At 39.6% G+C, this 21,682-nt stretch overlaps 1 protein-coding gene across 1 annotated transcript in view; it reads left to right on the plus strand.

Annotated features, from left to right (window-relative positions):
* CCDC149 (coiled-coil domain containing 149) overlaps positions 1 to 21,682 on the plus strand; it is an 85,703-nt gene that overhangs the window by 23,743 nt on the left and 40,278 nt on the right. The window contains exon 4 of the mRNA XM_063135073.1: positions 2,969 to 3,076. Coding sequence (XP_062991143.1) covers positions 2,969 to 3,076 — 108 coding nt within the window. The remainder of the gene's footprint in view (positions 1 to 2,968; positions 3,077 to 21,682) is intronic.

The raw sequence follows: 21,682 nt of genomic DNA on the forward strand, positions 1-21,682 counted from the left end.
TAAACTAGTTGGTTGAAGATACTGTTCTACCTTCCTGGTGGTTCGCAAGTCATCATACATTGGCCTGGCATGTATCTACAGAGCCTTCCCTATAAACATATCTATATCACATACCTTTATGCTTATAGTGTTTTCATGTAAAGTGTTCCATAAAAGTGGTATTCTATAAAATATTACTTCCCATAGAAAAGGATGACAATTCCTAATATTGAATTTTGCTTCCTCTTTTTTTTTTGCCAAATATACAAAGTTTTGTATACAAACATTTTTTAAAAATTGTATATAAAATATACAGACTTTCCCAAAACTTCCATGATGTCAGAGGGAAAGCAACAGCTATGTAAATATGATGGTTTTTGAACTATAAGAGAGAACTATTCTAAATAACAGTTTTGTAACTTGCAAAGTTAAAAATAATCCTTCATACCTACTGCCAAAAATTCTTTATAAATAATATTGAGTGATTTAGACCATAGAACTGTGACTGGAAGGAAAATAGCCACAAACGCTTCTGGAAGTATTTGCATAAGATAGGGCGCAATCTTATGCATGATTAGACAGAAACATGTCATACAACTCTGCAGCATGTCCCAGCTGGACATTGTAGGATTTGTTTCTGTCTAAACATGCATAGGATTGCATCTTAAAATACTATAATAGGGAGAATTTATAGTTTTCTTTCTTCTACTTATTTATTTATTATTTATTTACTGCATTTCTATACCACCCAATAGCCAAAGCTCTCTGGGCGGTTCACAAAAATTAAAACCATACAGTTTAAAGTATAAAACTTAAACCACAATATAAAGGCTGCACATGCAGGAAAATATTACAGATTCAGTTGCATTCTTTTTGTATAGTAGTTTATACGAATAAGGGAACTGCCTTATATCGGCTCCTGTGAAACGGTTCCAAATGGGCACCCACATTTTTATTTTTAATTTCTTCCATTTTTAAAAATATGAGTACGTGTATTTGCATGAAGTCATACAGTTTTCTAGCAATTATACATAGGCTTTAACAAAAGCAGACCAAATATCTAAATCAGTATTCATTTGAAGGTGGTATCTACATGCCAGTCCTTCAAATACTGAAAGTATTCTAGAGTCCTCAATCCATTACATTGTGGGAGTTGAGTTTTTATCCTTCCATTGTTGTAACATCAGTCTTTTAGTTGTCAAGGGGGCACAGAGAATCCATTTTCACTGACCATTTGTTAATTTCTGCGAAGCAAGTAAATAATTTTAAAAAGCATGTGAATATTAACATCTGTGAATATTAAAGACTGTTCCAGTACAAAGTTTATCCATGTAATAATCTCCCCACAAAAAGAGGCAACTACTGGATATTGTCAAAACATATGTTTTAAAGAAGCATTAGCTGTATTGCATCACCAGCGATTAGATGAATTAGGAAATCCCTTATTAAAAAGACATTGTGGTGACCAATAGACACAAAGAAAACATTTTTGCTGAACAAGATGCAGCCTAAGATCCATAGGCGAGACGGGTAGATGGCAAAGCAGTGATCTACTGATTAAGCATTTTGTGGTGGTGCCCACAGCTGTTTCTCAAATTCCCAAATATACCACAGGTCCAAAAGGTTTTGGGATCCTGCCTTATACGATGTCAGACCATTGGTCCCTCTTACCTAGTATTGTCAAAACCGGAAGCATTCTTTCCTTGCCATACCTGGACATGGCACGAGTTGAACTTGGGGCCTTCTGCATGCAAAGCATTTGCTCTACCACTGAGCTTTGGCCCTTCACCTAAAAACAATATCATGGGATGGACGATTTCTTTTGCATGTGGAAAGACACCTTTGGATCGAACCCCACGAATGGGAGCTTGATTGTTTAATTGTAGAATCATAGAATAGCTGAGTTGGAAGGGGCCTACAAGGCCATCGAGTCCAACCCCTGCTCAATGCAGGAATCCACCCTAAAGCATCCCTGACAGATGATTGTCCAGCTGCCTCTTGAAGGCCTCTAGTGTGGGAGAGCCCACTACCTCCCTAGGTAACTGATTCCATTGTCGTACTGCTCTAACAGTCAGAAATTTTTTCCTGATGTCCAGCTGGAATCTGGCTTCCTTTAACTTGAGCCCGTTATTCCGTGTCCTGCACTCTGGGAGGATCGAGAAGAGAGGCCCTCCTTTGTGTGACAACCTTTTAAGTATTTGAAGAGTGCTATCATGTCTCCCCTTCAATCTTCTCTTCTCCAGGCTAAACATGCCCAGTTCTTTCCATCTCTCTTCATAGGGCTTTGTTTCCAGACCCCTGATCATCCTGGTTGCCCTCCTCTGAACACGCTCCAGCTTGTCTGCATCCTTCTTGAATTGTGGAGCCCAGAACTGGACACAATACTCTAGATGAGGCCTAACCAGGGCCGAATAGAGAGGAACCAGTACCTCACGTGATTTGGAAGCGATACTTCTATTAATGCAGCCCAAAATAGCATTTGCCATTCTTGCAGCATTGTCCATTCATTTCAGTGAATATTGCAGATGAGAACATTCCAGTATGTACTGATTGTGCATTTGTACCTACTGATAAGGTGAACTTCACACATTATAAGCGAGTGATGAAGTAAACAATATATTTTTCAAAAACTTTGCATCTTAATTATAGACGTACGATATTTAACTATTGGTCTCAATCGTTCACAGTAAATAAAGTGTGGCAGGATTTTCCCCCTGTGGTATCTACTAGTATTTGTGTTGCCATCTGTCTTTGTTTATGTACAGTCTTCAAGCTTTATATGCACACATGGTTGATTTATTTTATTTTTGCAGTAATTTTAGTTATAGGAATGGTGCTTTTTGGCCTAATGAAGCATTTGGATACCCTCACCACCAGTCAAACTAAATACAAATTCAGGACGGAATAAAGCAGAATGGTTTTCTCATTTGTAACTTCATAATCCATCTTTAGCACACTCTTGCTTGATGAAACTTTGCTGTTTTTCTAGGCTAATCTTGCCCAACTCCTGAGTGATTCTCGGGATCGAAATAAGCACCTGGGAGAAGAAATCAAAGAACTTCAGCAGAGGCTGGGAGAAGTGCAAGGGGACAATAAGGTACTGTACAAATTACATCCAAAAGAAAATCAGTTATAACTTTTGAAGTGTTCAATTTGCCAAGCTGTAACTAAAGAAGACCTGTCGTTTTACAGATTGTGGTCTATCTTGATTTAGATACCCATAAAGAACCCACAATATCGGTGCAACGGTTGTTCTGTGTCTTGAAAAGTTATTGTACTGTGTTTGTCGCAGATCCCAAATATTTAAAACTTGTAAATTCTAATTCCCTGAATAAAGATTGCATCCCCCTATTATAGATTGATTGATCGATCGATCGATCGACAGGGGTCTCTAACATGGTGCCGTGTGGCCACTGGCGGGCCTTCCAGTCTTCCTTTCCCTCCTGAAGTTATTTTATATATATTTTAAAAACTGAGATTTTGGTGTGTGCAAAGATAAAGCTGCCCTCCAGCATTTTTATTTTGAGTTCCAAATCATTATTTTTTTTTGGTTCGGACCCCAATCTCTGCCTCGTAATTAGGTTCTTGGTTTTTAGGTGTTTTTATTTTAGCCCCAGAAATTTGCGTTCTAGAAAATGAGTGTTTTGTGACCAGCAAGTGAATGGGAAAACCCCCTATGACAGCTATTTTGTGAGAGTGGCCATGACACACTCTCAACATTTCAAATGTGCCCAATGATCCAAAAAGTTTGGGGACTCCATTATAAGGTTTAATAATAATAATAATAATAATAATAATAATAATAATAATAATAATAATATATTTTTTTATATTCTTGGATTGTGATTCTTTAAGGTATACCGCATTCAAATTTAGATTAGGGTGCGGTTAATTACGTCCAAAAGTCTAAGAAGGTAATTGTATGTTTTCCAGAGTTTAGTCCGTTGACTCGATTGGCAGTTTAGAAACTCTTTCTCTTCAAAGTAGAGATATTTCCCTTTGTTGAATGCCATTTTGACTTTAGATAATTTAGACATTAGAGCTTCTATTTATTTTTTTTTGTATACCATTTTGATACTGTTTCAAAGATTAAAGAAGGAAAATATTAAAATATGATTTATTTGGAATGTCACAAACATCTCTGATGAAACACCTGGGAAAGTGTTAGTAGGTTCCCCCTACATACTTCTCGTTTGTTTTTCTTCCTCTCTCTCTCTCAAGCTAATCCTAGAATCCTAAGGTGGGTGAGGGGTAGGAAAAGCTGGTTGCTGGCTGTGGCTTACGACGTTTGTAAAATGATCTCAGCTCAGGAACAAGTTAGCTACGTAGTTCCCACATTAATTCCCATGTTCATTGTTGAGGGCTAGTTCCTGTGTTTGTTACTGAGGCATTGAACAGTGACTTCCCTGTCTCCCTCAAGGGATGTGTGTGTCATTTTGTTTTACATATGCCTGGTTTATTGACAGTTATCTTTATTGATTTTTATAACCTATCGTGATGACCTAGGGTTAAACAATACAGTTTCATCCTTGACATTATGTGTGAATGAACCATCAGCACAGATAAAACTTCCATACCTTCGCACATCATTCAGTTGGAGAACTGGTGTAATACAGTAGCTACAAGCTTCAAGAGGTCTCTGGCTGAAGCATCTCATTGGCCACAGACTCCTAGGGCCCTTTAAGTAAATCATTATTCTCTTTTAGCCTTAGTCGTCATCCCAATCCCACATATTCAATGTGAATACTGGTCTAACTTATTTGGCTGTTGTAAGAATGATTGAAGTGAATTCAAAGCATTTGGAGCACATTCTGCACACTCTGATAATACTAGAACCCAGTCTGATGGCCATTCTTGTGTTTTCCAAATTTGCTGGCATATGGCATGAATCACCTTGACAGCATCATCTTGCAATATTTTAAACAGTTCAGCTGGGATACTGTCGTCTCCTGCTGCCTTGTTATTAGCAATGCTTCTTAAGGCCCATTCAACCTCACTCTTCAGAATGTCTGGCTCTAACTCACTGACCACACCATCTGAGCTATCCCCGATATTATTATCCTTCCTATACAGATCTTCCGTATATTCTTGCCACCTTTTCTCGATCTCTTCTGTTTCTGTTAGGTCCTTGCCATCTTTGTTTTTGATCATACCCATTTTTGCCTGGAATTTACCTCTGATGTTTCTACAACATGTCTTAATCTATTTGCTACGTAGTATAATTTTATGTTTGGGAGACCCATTCCCCCCTTTTTTTTGGCTTAGGTACCAATTATTTTTATTCACTCTTGCTCTCTTTTCTCCATTACAATATTTATTAATAATATTTTGCCAACTTTTTATCTCGGTTTCTGATATTTTTATAGGTAACATCCTAAATACAAAATTAATTTTAGCTAATATCTTCATTTTTATCAAAGCTATTCTCCCAAACCAAGATAAATTTAATCTTTTATATTTTTCCAATTTCTCTAGTACCTCCTTCTTTAACCTCGTTAAATTTTCCCTTTCTAAATTCTCTAGATTTTTTGTAATTTTAATTCCCAAATATTTAATCTCGTTCTTAACTTTCAATTCCATTCCCTTAACTTCCCAATCCTTTTCTTCCCTCTTAGTATAGTTAAACAACATCATCTCTGATTTAGACCAATTTATTTTTAACCCTGTAATTTCCTCAAATTCCCTCAACTGATATTTAATTCTTTCTAATTTTCTTAATGGATTCTTAATGGTCAATAAAGTATCATCCGCAAACATGTTTAGCTTTATTTCCCTTACCTCTCCAATTCCTTCTAATTCTTTATCCTCCCTTAGTGCCTTCGCCAAAACTTCCATAACCATTACAAAAAGGACCGGCGAGAGCGGACATCCTTGTCTTGTTCCTCTGGCTAGTCGTATCTTTTCAGTAAGTCCGTCATTTACCACCACTACCGCCGTATTTTGGGAATATAGCTGTTCTATTACATTTTTAAATTTATTTCCAAATCCCAATTTATCTATAATACTCTTTAGTGCCTGCCAGCTCACACAATCAAAAGCTTTAAAAATATCTAATGCCATAATACCTGCCTTAATATTTGCTTTTTTTATTACATTTATTATATTTAAAACTCTACCCACTAAATTATGCATATGTCTTCCTACCACAAACCCACATTGATCTGCTCCTATATATTCTGCCAAGAATTTATTTAATCGTTTGGCCATAATAGATGTAAAAATTTTTGCATCCTGATTTATTAAAGAAATAGGTCTATAAGAATCGGGATTAGTCAAATCTTTATCTGGTTTTGGGATCAGAATTATCACTGAATGTTCCCATGATTCAGGTATCTTCTCTCCTGATAATATCCTATTATAAAGTTCCATTAATTTTGGAACTAGACAATCTTTGAAGACCTTATAATATTCTGGACCCAAACCATCTGCTCCTGGTGATTTACCCACTTTTAACTTATCAATAACCTCTTCAACTTCTCTTTGAGTTATTACTGACTCCATTAACTCCTTATATTCTGATTTTATTTCCTTCTTTATAAACCTTCCAATATACTCCTCCACCTTTTCTTGTTGAATTTCTTTACCCTTGTACAATTCCTGATAAAATTCCTGAAAAATTTTTATTTTAGCTTTCATTGCATGACAATAATTCCCTCGGCTATCTTTCAACGTTTCTATCCCATTCCTCCCTTTTTCTTTTTGTGTGAGCTTGGCAAGCAACCTCGAGTTCTTATCACTATTTTCAAAATATTCCCTTTTCATATACATTAAATTCTTTTGAATCTCTTCTATATTTAAATTTTCTAATTGTTTCTTCTTAGCTTGTATTTCCACTAATTTATATTTATCTTTACTTCGCCAATATCTTTCCTCCAAGTTTTTAATTTCTATCTCTAACTTTTCCTGTTCTGCACGTTGTTGTCTTTTTAAACTACATGTTTCTCTAATACAGATTCCTCTTGCTACAGCCTTCATGGTGTCCCAAATGACTGACCCAGCTGTTCCTCCTTTTTCATTAATTTCCCATGACTCCGACAGTTCCTTCCGAATTTTATCTACTATTTTATTGTATTTCAATATCTTTGTGTTCAACTTCCATCTATATGCCTCTTTATAATCTTTCTTAACTGTAAATTCTAAACTTAACAAGGCATGATCAGTTACTTTTATTACCCCCATTTCCATTTTACAAATCCTCGTTGCAAAGTCTTTTGAAACAAATATATGATCTATCCTGGAGTATGTATGATGAACTGGGGAAAAATATGAGAATCCAGGCCTATTCCCGTTAAGTAAGCGCCACGAATCTAAATAATCATTTTCTTTTATTAATTTATTCAATATAGTCATATTGTTTCTCTTTTCAACATTAGTGGGATTTGACCTGTCTCTTTTATTATCCATAACCATATTAAAATCCCCCGCTAATATAACATACCCCTCCTTAAATTCTTCTATTTCTTTAAACAACTTTATAAAAAACTCTCTATGCCTCTCATTTGGGGCATAAACATTAATCAAAGTATAGACCTTTCCCTCAATTTTACCTTTTAACATAAGATATCTACCCTTATCATCCTTTTTTACCTCTTCTAATGTAAACCCACTTTTTTTTGAAATCAAAGTGGCCACTCCATTTTTTTTTGATGTCCCTAATGACTTTTCATAATAGGCTAGCCACTTTAATTTTATCATATTCGAATTCTCGGAGCCTTGGTGTGTCTCTTGGATCATTATAATATCTGATCCCTCTTTATTAAGCATTTGTTCTATTCTCTTCCTTTTCACGACTGCCCCTAAACCTTTAACATTGAGTGTTGATACCTTTATCTTTTTATCCATAATCACCCTTTTGAAATCTCTTCCGATCCCTTGTGCTCAGCAGTTCAAACTTGCTTACATAAAAACACAAACTCCATACATAAAACCCCCACCCTCCTACCCCAATCCCTCCTCCCCTACCTTCCCCCCCTCCCCACCCCCCCACTCTAATCCCCCCCCCATATCCCCGTGAGTCTAGTACTCCAGCCATCTACTTTAAAGGGGGAGGGGGGAGGCAGTGCTGTGCCTGGCCGGCAGATTTCTATATTAGCATTTTTATTTGCAATTATCTCCAAACATAATTAACAATTCTCTTACTCTCCAGATGTCCCAGCCTCATTCCCTCCCCCACCCACTCCAGCCCCATCTGCTTCCCCATCCAGACCCAGCCTCTTCAGCAAATCTTTACCTTGATCCAATGAGGTTACTCTGTGTTCCCTCCTCCCATATGTAAATCTTAAAAAAAACCGGGTAACCCCATGCATAAGGAATTTCATTCTTCATTAATGTTTCCATTATTAGTTTAAGACTACTTCTCCAATTTAATGTACGTTGAGAAAGATCATTGTAAATTTACACTGGTTTGCCTTTATATTATATCTGATTCTTAAATCTCAATTCTTTCATAATTTGCTCTTTTTTATAATAATTACCAAATTTCACCAAAATGTCTCTTGCCCCTTTGTGGTTTTGCCCCCCCACACGATGGACTCGATCCGGATCCAATCCGTCTATTGATATATCGGCATCAGCTCCTTGAACCAGTTCACGATGATTTCTCTAAGATCTTCTCCCTGCGACTCCTTTAGCTGCTTTATTCAAAAAGTAGATCTACTAGATTAATCTTCCGAGGCAATCGATCACAGTACCCATTCTTTAAATTGTATATTAGTTGATTTCTCAAAAGCCTCTTATTCCTTCTGGTCCAAGTCCGCTTTAGCCTCTATCTTTTTGATCTTATCCGAATTTTCCACCTTTTTTATCCGCTAAATACACAATTAATGTCTAAATTCACTCATATGCTGATCCATTTTTTTTAAAATATAACAATGTTATTTTCAGCTATAATGGGCCTGATCTCCATCAACGAGGGAGGGTTACTACCACTTTCTCCTCCTTCAGTCATATTTTTTCTTTATTTGGTATTGTATCCAAAGGGACTGGGTCTTTATCTTCCTCCTCTTGCTCAACTCCAGGGGCTGTCCTTTCCAGGAGGGAGAGGCATGCCGAATTATGATTTGAAAGTTCCTTTTTTTTTTTATAATTTGAAGGTTTCTTATTTTTTTTCTTCTTTTTTTCTTTTTTCTTTTTTTTTTTTCTTTTTCTTTTTTTGTATATTAAGCTTTGCCCAACTTTTGATCTTTCTTTTAATGTTAGGCATGGGACTCTTCTGGGTAGGGCATAAATCTTAGAGTGTAACTCGCTTCCTTAGCAACTTATGCTGGCTTCTCTGTTATATATCAAACACTTTTTCTTTCTTCATGAGGGGGGGGAATATCCAGTTCACAACAGCATTCACTAGAGGGGATCAGTTTAATCATTCGCAGCCTCTCAGCTTCCCACATCTCCCTCACCGAATGCCGAATGCAGCTTCTTCCACCTTCTCTCCCCCCCTTCTCACCACGCCAATAAATCCAATCAACAACTTCCACCTTACAAAGCCAGCATTTCAATCTTTCCCATGTGAGATAAGAATGAAAGGTTATAACACAAATCAATGTCCAGCAAGCATAAATTCCTTCTTTTTAAACTGCGTCAGTGTTACTTTCGGTTTCGATCGTGTTGCCGTTTATACAGACATTGTATTAAATATCAATCATCTCACCTCCCTTCTTCAAATCTCTCAGCTTTTCCAGCTCCTGTGACTTTTATAATCATTTTCTGTCGTTTGCTCAAAGATTTATGCCCATTAGAAGAGAGATAATTGCTTTTTCCGGCAAACGCCGCTTAGAGCCTCAGAAGAAACCCGCCATTGCTCAGGCGGCCAGCTCCGCCCCCCCTACTATAAAGTAGGAGATTTATATTGGATGGAAGAAAAAATTATAAGTAAGGTAGAGATGAATCTGGAGAATGTTTTTTTTAAAGATGGAGGAAGAAAGTGGGTTGGAAGTATAGATAATCCACTCCTGAGGACTCAATGGGAAATTTGGAGTAAATTTAAAGGGAAGCTGCTTCCGAGCAACTCTCCCTTAGCACCGATAATAATGTTAAAGAATTTCCCAGAGGATCTAAAGGGTAGATTATGTAAAATATTAAAAGAGAAAAATAAAATAAAATTAAAGGATTGGGTAAGAGATATTAAAACAAGAGAAGATATGGAAAATTTGTTAAAGGAGAAGAAGCTATCTTGGCTAGAATATGGTCAATTAGAGCAATGGAATAAAAAGTGGATTAAAGATAATAGAATGTGCAGAAAGATGACGAGGTTTGAAGAATTAGTAGTAAGTAAGGAGAAAGGAAAAGGAAGTAGTATAGTTTCAAAAGGATTAATGAGTGAAATATATAAAATATTGTTAGAGAAGGAGTTTAGAGAGAATACAGAGAAAATGATTTGGGAATCAGATTTGAAGATACAAATAGGGCGACAGAGCTGGGAGGGACTATGGAAACAAAGAGTGTTGAGAAGTTTATCAGTAAGAATAAAGGAGAATTATTTTAAAATTTTATGGAGGTGGTACCTAACCCCGGTTAGATTGAATAAGATAAGTGATCAACATTCAGCAAATTGTTGGAGAGGATGTGGGGAAAAAGGAACGTATTTACATATGTGGTGGCAATGCAAATATGTACAAAGATTATGGAAGATGGTGTTTTCAGAAATTGAAGAAATAGTGGGAATGAAAATAGAACAAACACCAAAAATAGCATTGCTGTCACTATTTGAAGATATAAAGTGTGGAAAAGGAACTATAGAGCTGATATCGAGTTTGTTGGTTGCAGCACGATTGATGATAGCTAGGAACTGGAAGATCCAAGGGGAATATTCTATTGAGGAATGGTATAAAGTAGTATGGGACATAGCCATTAATGATAAACTGACATGTAATATTAAGTGGAGAAAAGGCGTAACTAAAATAAATGAGTTCGAAGGAATCTGGAAACAGTTCCTAGTGTTCGTGTTTACTAAGGGAAGTGGGAAACCACCAGCAGAAGAAATGATTAGATTTTGGACTCAAGAATGATCCCGAGGTGGGGGGTGCACATTTATGTTAAGAATGAAGATGTTGTAGAGTGATAAGGCATATGTAATAGTTTTTGATATTTGTACTCAACAATTATTCAATATGTATGCAGCAGATATTTGATGTATTTTTTTTCTTATTGTGTTAGTTTCAGTTATATTTTGGAAATGTTTATCTATGTTTATATAGTGTTGAAAATGAATAAAAATTAAAAAAAAAAAAAAAAAAAAAAAAAAAACCTCTGATGTTTCTAATTTTCTGGAAGAGGTCTCTTGTCCTTCCTATTCTATTGTCTTCTTCAACTTCGGCACATTGCATGTTTAAAAATAATTCCTTATCTCTTCTGGCTAACCTCTGGAATTTTGCATTTAATTGGGCATATCTCCCCCTATCACTGTTGCCTTTTGCTTTCCTTCTTTCTTGGGCTACTTCCAGTGTCTCAGCAGACAGCCATCTTGCCTTCTTGGTTTTCTTTTTCTTTGGGACGTTTTTTGTTGCCACCTCTTTGACAATGTTGCGAACTTCTGTCCATAGTTCTTCCGGGACCCTATCTTCTAAATCTAGTCCCTTAAATCTATTCTTCACTTCCACTGCATTTTCATTAGGAATATTAGTGAGCTCATATCTAACTGATCTGTGGGTCTTCCCTATTCTCTTTAGTTTGATTCTAAATTGTGCAATAAGAAGTTCGTGATCTGAACTACAATCAGCTCCAGGTCTTGTTTTTACCGTCTGTATAGATGTCCGCCACCTTTGGTTGCAAAGGATGTAGTCAATCTGATTTCGGTGTCGGCCATCTGGTGAAGTCCATGTATAAAGCCGTCTTTTCAGTTGTTGGAAGAGAGTGTTTGTTATGCACAGTGAGTTGTCCTGGCAGAATTCTATCAGCCTATGTCCCGCTTCATTTTGTTCTCCTAGACCATGCTTGCCTGTAATTCCAGACGTCATTTGACTGCCCACCTTAGCGTTCCAGTCTCCTGTAACGAAAATAACATCTCTTTTTGGTGTATTATCCAGTAGGTGCTGCAGATCCTCATAGAACTGATCTACTTCTGCTTCTTCAGCATCTGTGGTTGGGGCATATATTTGGATCACTGTGATGTTAAATGGCTTACCCTGAATTCAAATTGAGATCATTCTATCATTTTTTGGATTGTATCCAAGCACTGCTTTAGCCACTTTATTATTAATTATGAAGGCTACTCCATTTCTTCTGTGATCCTCTTGTCCACAGTAGTAGATCTGGTGGTGATCTGATGTGAAGTGGCCCATTCCAGTCCATTTCAGTTCACTGACACCCAATATATCTATATTTAATCTTGACATCTCACCAGTAACCACATCCAATTTGCCCTGGCTCATAGATCTTACATTCCAGGTTCCTATGGTGTGTTGATCTTTAGAACATCGGATTCGTCGTTCACCACCAGCACCGTCGGCCGCTAGCCGTCCTTTCGGCTTTGAGCTAGCTGCGTCATCACATCTGGGGCTAGTTGAACTTATCCTCTGTTCCTCCCCAGTAGCATTTTGACCATCTTCCGACCTGGGGGTCCCATCTTCCGATGATATACCGACATATCTCTGGTTATTTATTTATTTATCATATTTATACCCCGCTCTCATCCAAAAAAGGCTCTCAGAGCGGCCGACAGAAAGCTCTGGCGTGGGCTGGTCCATGAAGTCACGAAGAGTCGGGAACGACTGAACAAATAAACAACAAAGCATCTTTTTACATAACGCATAGTTAAACTTTGGAATTAGATATCAGAACATGTAGTGATGGCCCCTGCGTTTGACACACACACCTCCTTCAGGCTAAGCACCATCACTTAAATACCTGAGGAAAGGTAAAAAGAAAAATATAACCTTTCACTTATAGCAGAGGGAAAAGGTAAGGAGATTTAGAAAAGGCTTTTCTGTGAATATAGCAGGCTGAAGGTTTAATGTAATGTGTTTATTTATGAACTAATAGAGCAGGAGACACAGCCAAACTGACACGTGGTTTTATGGTTGCAAAATAAAGAAAATGTTTATTGTTGTTTACAGTTCTTAGCTCCTTCAAATTCTATTCAAATACTGCCTATTCTTAAGAATACTGGTAGAAAAAATCTAATAATAACAATCCTTAGTCCTTATGATCTTATTTTCACTCACTCCTCACACAACTCCTGACAAGAAATCACACAGCTAAAGACATCTACCCTCTAAACCCAATCACTGACTGAACCCCTCAGACCACTCTGCTCCCCCATATATATATACTCCCCCCCCCTTTCCAAGCCTCGTGTGGTGCAGAGCGGTAAAGCAGCAGTTTCTGCAGCTGAAACTCTCCCCACGGCCTGAGTTCGATCCCAGCGGAAGCTGGTTTCAGGCAGCCGGCTCGGGTCGACTCAGCCTTCCATATTCCCGGGGTTGGTAAAATGAGTACCCAGTTAGCTGGGGGAAAGGTAATGTTGTCCCTTAACCAGGGATTTAAAGGCCCGCTTCCCCGGCGCGTTAATAGCCAATCAAACACACGAGGCTGGAGAATAAACTTAATCCATTTACTTCCGATACTGCAGTATGGGGGTGCTCTCCTGTTCCACAAGATGGAGGCACCCCGAACAAAGGAATCTCACAGTATATATAGGCCCTGACTACAAGAGGGTGTTAGTCTCTTTCTAACCCTTCTATTGGTCAGTTCTGGATTAGCAAATTAAGTTACATTCAATTTTCAAGTTAAGGTGCACAATCTCAACGAGTCATAGGTTACATTGGATGCTCTATTGGTCGAAAATTTTTCCCTTTGTCTGCTAGGACATGATGTCCACCATTGGCAGAGAAACCATCTTTAACTCTTGGCACATTACATTCATTAGAGAGATGAAACCTCTCCCTGGGGCCATCAGTAATAACGGCCAGGGAAGGCAACGGCAAACCACCCTGCTATAAGGCCTGCCAAGAAAACGTCAGCGAAAGCTGGCGTTCCTCCAAGAGTCAGTAATGACTCTGGTTGCACGAGAGGTTCCTTTCCTTCCTTTCCTTCCCTTTCCACAGCACCACCAGCTGCACACACTCAGCCCTATTAGAAACTCTCTCTCTCTATATAACTCTGTTAGGAGTTATATGTGACATATAGAATGATAGCAGCAAAGGAATATACTTGACCAGAGGATATATATTAAACTGTTTCTTTATGTTGAGCTTGAAGAAAGTAGTAACAACAAATAATGAGCGCCTACAAAACAGTCTGTCCTTTCCTTAATACAGACAACACGCAACAACCACAGAAGAGCAGTTAACTGCCTTTTTCAACTGCAACGGAACAGAGCAGAAAACCTCCTCCCACTTTATACTGTTAGAATGTCTAGAATCAGACTATGCTTAACGTAATATTTCTAACAAGCTCAACATTCCGCACTCTCTAGACATACTCACTCAGACATACCTAAGAGAATAGAAATGTGAGTAACGTCACAGGCCACAATTTGGATGGCTTTAAAAGGGGATTAGATAAATTCATAGAGGAGAAGGGTGTCAGTGGATACTAGTTATGATGGCTTTATGCTGCCTCCAGGATCAGAGGCATTATTGCCTTGCATACTAGTTGCTGAGGAACATGAGCAGGATGGTGCAATTGCACTCATGTCCTAGTTGCGGACTTCCCACAGGTAGGGTGACCATATGAAAAGGAGGACTGTTGTGATGAAGAGGAAATTTCCCCAGGTTCCCCATATATACAAATGACACCTGTTGAAATTCCCTTTTCAATACAACTGTTAAAGATACAGGAGCCCTGTCCTCCTTTTCATATGGTCACCCTACCCACAGGTGGCTGGATGTAGGTTGACCATATGAAAAGGAGGCAGGGCTCCTGTATCTTTAACAGTTGTATTGAAAAGGAAATTTCAGCAGGTGTCATTGGTATATATGGGGAACCTGGTGAAATTTCCACTTCATCACAACCGTTAAAGCTGCAGGAGCCCTGTCCTCCTTTTCATATGGTCACCCTATTGGATGGCCACTGTGTAAACAGAATGCTGGACTAGACAGACCCGCAGTCTGATCCAGCATGACTGCTTTTATGTTCTGAAGTTGGCAAACATCTTCCTCCATCTCGACCCTTTCCTTGAAGAATAGCCTCCTACCTGCTCCTTTTAATCCCCTCTTGAGGTTTGCACCAGAAATTTCTATATGTAATGATTTAAAAACCAAATCTTAAGAAGCTTCACATATTCATGTTCTCTTTTTTCCCCTTTCTTTTTTTCCATTAATCATCTCTGGCTTTCATAATTTTAATTAGTGGTTTGTAATAAATCTGTCACTGGAAATAGAGGCAGATAGCTTTCTGTTGTGATTTAGTATTTTGTTTTCCTAGTAAATTAGGATTTTCAGTAAGTGCAAACATCATTTAAATAGGTCCATTGTATCAGAAATATTCCCATTTTGCTATTTAAAAATGACAGATGGGGGGTGGGTGGGTTCAAACATATATGTTTTTTTAAAAATTTTAAAAATATTGCCTAATCAACACTTCATAAATTTATTCCTATATTTAGCAGTTTATATGGAACATTACTCTAACAGTTTATATGGAACATTTCTCTAACATTTAGTATTAAACAAATGCCAGTCATTTTTGTTAACTGGCATCTATGAACTCCAAAGTATTTAATAACTGTAGCTGAGCCATGCGCACTAAGTTTTGTAAGCCAGTATTTGAGAACACCAATCAGAATGTGCTGGGGTTAAAGAAATGGAAGATTTTAAAAGAGCAGATGGGTTGGGTTGGGGCTTCTGCAGTGAAGGCAGTTTAATGTACATGGGTTATAAAATCAGTGGCCAGGGAGCACAACCTGGCCTGTAGAGGTTTCTTGGGTAGCCTCATCACATACTCCAAACCCCCTTCTTAATTACATATATCAGCCCCCACCCCAACCCAGACTGACCCTCGGTACCTTAAATACCAGGAACAGAGACTATGGGCATGTCTAGACGGGGCAATATCCCAGGGATCGACCTGGGATCATCCCTGTGCATCCACATGATGCACAGGGGATCCCAGTGGCAGGGAAGGAAGATCCCTCCTTTGCCCCGGGATAACCAGGACAGCTTTAATCTCTACTTTTCGCACGGTCTTGGGATCATCCTGAGACTGCGGGACATGTGGGCAGCCATCCCGGTTTCGTCCCAGCTCCTCGCGATGAACCGGGCATGGGGCACAGAGCTCTTCAGGAGCTCCGTGCCCATTGGGGGTGGGGTGGGGGGGAACAGGAGGTTTTTGGTTGTTTGTTTGTTTGTTTTAAAAAAATTACCTTTTCGCTGGAGTGCTCAAGCACTCATCTTAAAAAAAATGGCGGGCGTGACGTCCTATGTCCTCCCGGGATGTCGCACACCGTGTGTAGACTGAGGGGGAGGATCTCACGATCATCATATCCCCCCTCCGTTGGTAGGTCTAGCCATGCCCTATGGTAAAGTTCTCAGGTGCTGACTCCTTGTAGAAGAAGCCAATACTAGGGAAAAGGGAGGGGTGAGTTACTGAGGCACGTAGGGAAAAAGATCTGCCTAAACAGATACTTGTATTCATGCTGATGAACAATTCAAAGAGTCCTTCACGCCCCCAAGTCACGCAGGAGAGATTCCGTATTGCTGTTGTCTCTTCAGCCCTTGCTGAGTTCAAAAATATGTCCTGTTAAAGATTAATTGCTGACCCAAGATATGTAGTTGCATACGTTCACAACAATATAAGGGAAAATTAAAGCCATTGGCCCAGCTAAGGTATAATGCTGCATGCAAGCCTAAGGGTCACCATGGTGTATTTTTTTAAACTGGAAACCATAGGTTCCCCATTACGCATGAACTGGGGTGGTGTCTTGGCTTATGTCTGTCAAATTAATTGCCATTGTGTTATGCAGAATGCTTATAAAAGAAAAGAAATGTATAATGGTCAGCAATACATTGTTTTCTGTAATGGTGGTATATATTGGCCAGTATCTTAGGTGTACAACATCCATGTGCATTTGAGTTTTTTTTCATGGCCCTCTCTTTAAAATACCTCTGAAACGGGAACTCCCAGCATGTTAAATAAATCCTAGAATGCACACGCACAAGCAAGCTGGCATTAATCCTCAGGTTGAGACGCCATGAAGCGCCATTTGCATTCTCGCTTCCCTGAAGTTCAGTGACTTCAGGGTCAGGGTCAAGGTACTTCAGAGGCAAAGAACATGAGTTCTTGATGCAAATCTTTTTATTTATTTACATGTTTATAGACGGGGTAACAAATAGATGAGAAGCAGCTGTCAACATTGGCAATGCTAGCCCAAGGCAGAATCCATGGAGCATTTAGACTTCAACCATCTCTGTACACTTGAGTGCTGCTAACTTGTATAAAACTGCCTGTTTTATTTTAACCTTTAGCTTTTGCCATCTAATTTTAATTCATTTATTTGAGCCTTGACAGAAGAAAAAGAATCAGGTTTCATTCTTAGTGCTTTAATCTAAATGTCAGTGGTGTGACATTAGAGGCGTAGCTTTTGTGTGTGTTTCGGGGGGGGGGAATAGTCTTTCACCTAGTCTTTGTTAAAAAAAATAAGAAGCGAGCTTGTGCTCCTGTTCTGGATCTGGTGTTGGATAATAGGAAGTGGAGGGCGATAGAGAACATAGAGAACATGTTGTATCAACAGCCACTTGTCTTGTTCACCCCACAACCTTGTTATCCTATAACTTCATTGGTTCCTTTCTCTTACTCCTTCTCCTTCTCCTCTGCAACAGGCAAAATATGCTCTGTCCTTGAGCATACATCATACCTTTGCTTACTTACACTCACACATCCAGCTTTAGAGTGTGCTTGTCGTTGATCAGCGTTAGCTAGCCTTCTTCAACAATGTGTTTTGTTGTTTATTCGTTCATTTGCTTCCGACTCTTTGTGACTTCATGGACCAGCCCACGCCAGAGCTTTCTGTCGGCTGTCGCCACCCCCAGCTCCCCCAAGGTTGAGTCCGTCACCTCCAGAATATCATCCATCCATCTTGGCCTTGGTCGGCCCCTCTTCCTTTTGCCTTCCACTTTCCCCAGCATCAGCCTCTTCTCCAGGGTATCCTGTCTTCTCATTATGTGGCCAAAGTACTTCAGTTTTGCCTTTAATATCATTCCCTCAAGTGAGCAGTCTGGCTTTATTTCCTGGAGTATGGACTGGTTTGATCTTCTTGCAGTCCAAGGCACTCTCAGAATTTTTCTCCAACACCACAGTTCAAAAGCATCTATCTTCCTTCGCTCAGCTTTCCTTACGGTCCAGCTCTCGCAGACATAGGTTACTACGGGGAATACCATTGCTTTAACTATGCGGACCTTTGTTGTCAGTGTGGTGTCTCTGCTCTTAACTATTTTATCAAGATTTGTCATTGCTCTCCTCCCAAGAAGTAAACGTCTTCTGATTTCCTGGCTGCAGTCAGCACCTGCAGTAATCTTTGCGCCCAGAAATACAAAGTCTGTCACTGCCTCCACGTTTTCTCCCTCTATTTGCCAGTTATCAATCAAGCTGGTTGCCATAATCTTGGTTTTTTTATGTTTAACTGCAACCCAGCTTTTTGATTTGACCTTCTTCTTTGAACTAGCCTGCGTTTATTCCCTCTAATATTAGATGCTGTGTTACCATGCTTACAACTCTGCTGTAAGACGCACTACACTTTCCAACAACAGGTTCCCAAAACTAAATGAAAAGCAAAGAAAAATATGAACAAGAAAAGAAAAGAAAGTTAACAAAATGGCATTGCTGTAGGCAGAGGATTCATTTTTACTGATACTATTCAGGTTTTAATCTTATGCGGAACACAGTGGCTGTGTTTGGACAACACAATAGTCTATAGTGGGGTAATAACCAACTCAACAGTTGTTTATCTAGGGGTTATTCCCCACACAACATGATAATAATCAACCATGGTGTGGATTAGGATCAGTGTTGAGTTGACTATTAGTCCACGCTGACTGTTCCCCACCCTCTCTCCCCCTCTCAGTCCTCCCACTAGTATCCCATCAGCCATTGCTGACAAAAATCTATCCTACTGACTCGACTAGAGCAGCAGACGTTGCATGGACCGCTCTTGCCTTGCGACTCTGTGGATGACGAAATAACAAATGGTGGCCGAGGAAATAATCAATTGTGCCCTCCACACAACATGATAACCAACTCAATAGCCAACTCTTCACAGCGTTGGTTATTTGTGTTGGTTGTTTGGACTAAATAACCAACTGTTGGTTAAAAAACTCCTGCCACGCTGCGCAATAACCCATGGTGGATTAAATAACCAACCATTGACTATTTAAACCACTGTTGGTTATCGTGTTGTCTGAATCCAGTCAGTGTGGGTCAAATAAAAGCAAACTCGATTGATTTTCAGTTGAACAATCAACCAGTCACATGGTTTGTTCTGTTGGTGCATTACAGAATTTGATTTTCTGGATTGCAGAAAGTTCTGAGCAGTATCCAACATGGCAGTCTGCCAGTGCAAATCACATTGTGCTAGCAGGAACTAGGCAGCTTAACAACAACAGTAAAATGTTTGCTTCTTCCTCCCCACCCCCCGTTTTTTAAAGCCAGCCTATACAAAGAGCTAATTGCATAGTTCTTTGGATTGGGACCATAGTATTCAGTTGGAAGTTGTTCCTGAGAGCAGCACTTGGGGAGTGGTAGGCAGTTGCCAGAGACTGTGTGTATAATTGCACAGAGAAAGGAAATGCCCTAGTGCCAGCAATAAGTGAGCCACTGCAACAACACATATCAAAAAAGTAGGCATGCTAGAGACCGTGGCACAGTTCAAGACGTTAATCTTTGATGTACATCTGGCCTTATTTTCCTAAGCAACAGCACATCAGTTACCTTGGAACAGCTATTAACTTCAGCCAACAAATGTCTGGAGCTGTTTGCTTGGCTGGCCAGATATATTTTATTTTCACTTAGTTTGGGTAGCACACATTGTAGAATTGGTTCCTTGAACCATTGGGTTCAGTAAACCAAGTCCTGCTGTGCTAGCAGATTGTTAATTTTGTTGCCGTTGCAGATAAAGCGCTGTAATAATAATTAAAACACACACACGCATGCACACCCAAGAATAATTTCTGCATCCTTTTGAAAGCTGCGTTTCTCTCTCTTCCAAAAGTGGAGGCTCTGAATGCCCAGATGGTCCCTGCCAGTGTCACCTCTGGCAAGAGATGAACAGGCAGCTGCTTTTGCAGCCTGAGAAGATGCTTTATGGATGAACTTTGCCTGGATGTGTGTGATTCATACAGTTGTTTTTCCCTGAGCAAATTGGGCCATAGTGGGGAGGAGGGGAAATTCTTCAGTAGACATATCTATCAAAAGGAACAGAGCCTTTTTTTTTTTAACAGGGATTTTTTTAGTTGCACAGATGCTTTTTACTTGCTCATGACTAACTGGGAATTGGGAGAGAAATGCGTTTCAGCTGATGATCCCTATGTTGGTTGCTGAAACACAAGTTCACGCGATTAGGTACAAATGCAAATTAATTATAATTTTTTTTCTTTTAAAAACTGAACTAGGGTTTCCTCTTATTGAGCTGCATCTCTAATGTTCCAAAGTAACCCAAAATGCTTTCCGGGCAACCTCTTTGAACAATCTGTAACTGCAGCCGATAGAGTTCAATTGACAAATACATTGCAGCCAGCAAGCAAGTAGAGTTCTAAGGCTGTTTATTTTTTTATGACTGATCACAATCTCTTATCAAGTCTGACACACGCCGCCAGAAGTGCTCCTGGATGCAGCTTGCCTGAGGTTTAAAGGTGTTTTTTTGTTTTCATGCTGCCACTGAGAAAACATACTTCTTGGACAATAAATGCCAAATAGTAAAGAAACCAAAGGGCTTGCAGTACGGCCTTTAAAAAGAAGAAGAAGAAAAAAGCTTGGGGTAAAAGATAGAAAAATCTGGAGTCTTTTGGAAGAACTTCTAGGTAGTTTTGAGTTACCAGCAGAGAAATATTCTGGAAACAGGAGTGGTAGATTGAATTTAACGGGTCTAGTGTTCCTTGGATAATGTAGCAATGCTGGAAACTGTTGTGTGTTAGGGACAAACTATTGCACTGGTCTGATACAGCAGGGCTTTGAATTGAACCTGTAGCCAGTTCAGTTTGTCTAACCATGGAAAAACATGTTCCCCAAAGGTCAGATTGCTCCCCAGACCAAGTTCAGTGGGCCGGAAGACGTCAAGGGGGCAGGTTCCCACCCCCAAAGGCCCGCCCACTCCCATGATGCCATTGGTGTCATCCCACTTTTTTCCCCATGAGGAAAAAGACATGATGCTCTGTGCATGGAAAGCGACTCGCATCACGCTTGCAGGTGTCCATTCCTGGAAATGCTGGCTGATTCAGGTGCCCGATGCTTGCCCTGTTCACATCCTAATTGAGGTATGAGATGGGTGGGAAGGGACCTGGCTGATGTTTACAGGACCTGGTCCTGCAAGCCCCAGCCAGGTGCAGGAGCATCCTCTTGTTATCTCTAATTGGAGATAACAAATGGATTCTTCTCCCCGGGCCAGAGAGTGGGGCTTGGTGAGAGAAGGGGCCGGGGCCGTGGTGGGTGCCCAAGCTTCCGCAGCCTGAATTAGAGCCGTGTGGTGGAGGTTGCTCTACCCTGAACTAAGGCAAGTTCTCTGCTCTCCTCTCTCTTCTCACCTTTTCTACACTAGCCTTAGATGAGCAAAGTCTCTCCA

This window comes from Elgaria multicarinata, chromosome 10, assembly GCF_023053635.1.
Source record: "Elgaria multicarinata webbii isolate HBS135686 ecotype San Diego chromosome 10, rElgMul1.1.pri, whole genome shotgun sequence".
NCBI lineage: Eukaryota > Metazoa > Chordata > Lepidosauria > Squamata > Anguidae > Elgaria > Elgaria multicarinata.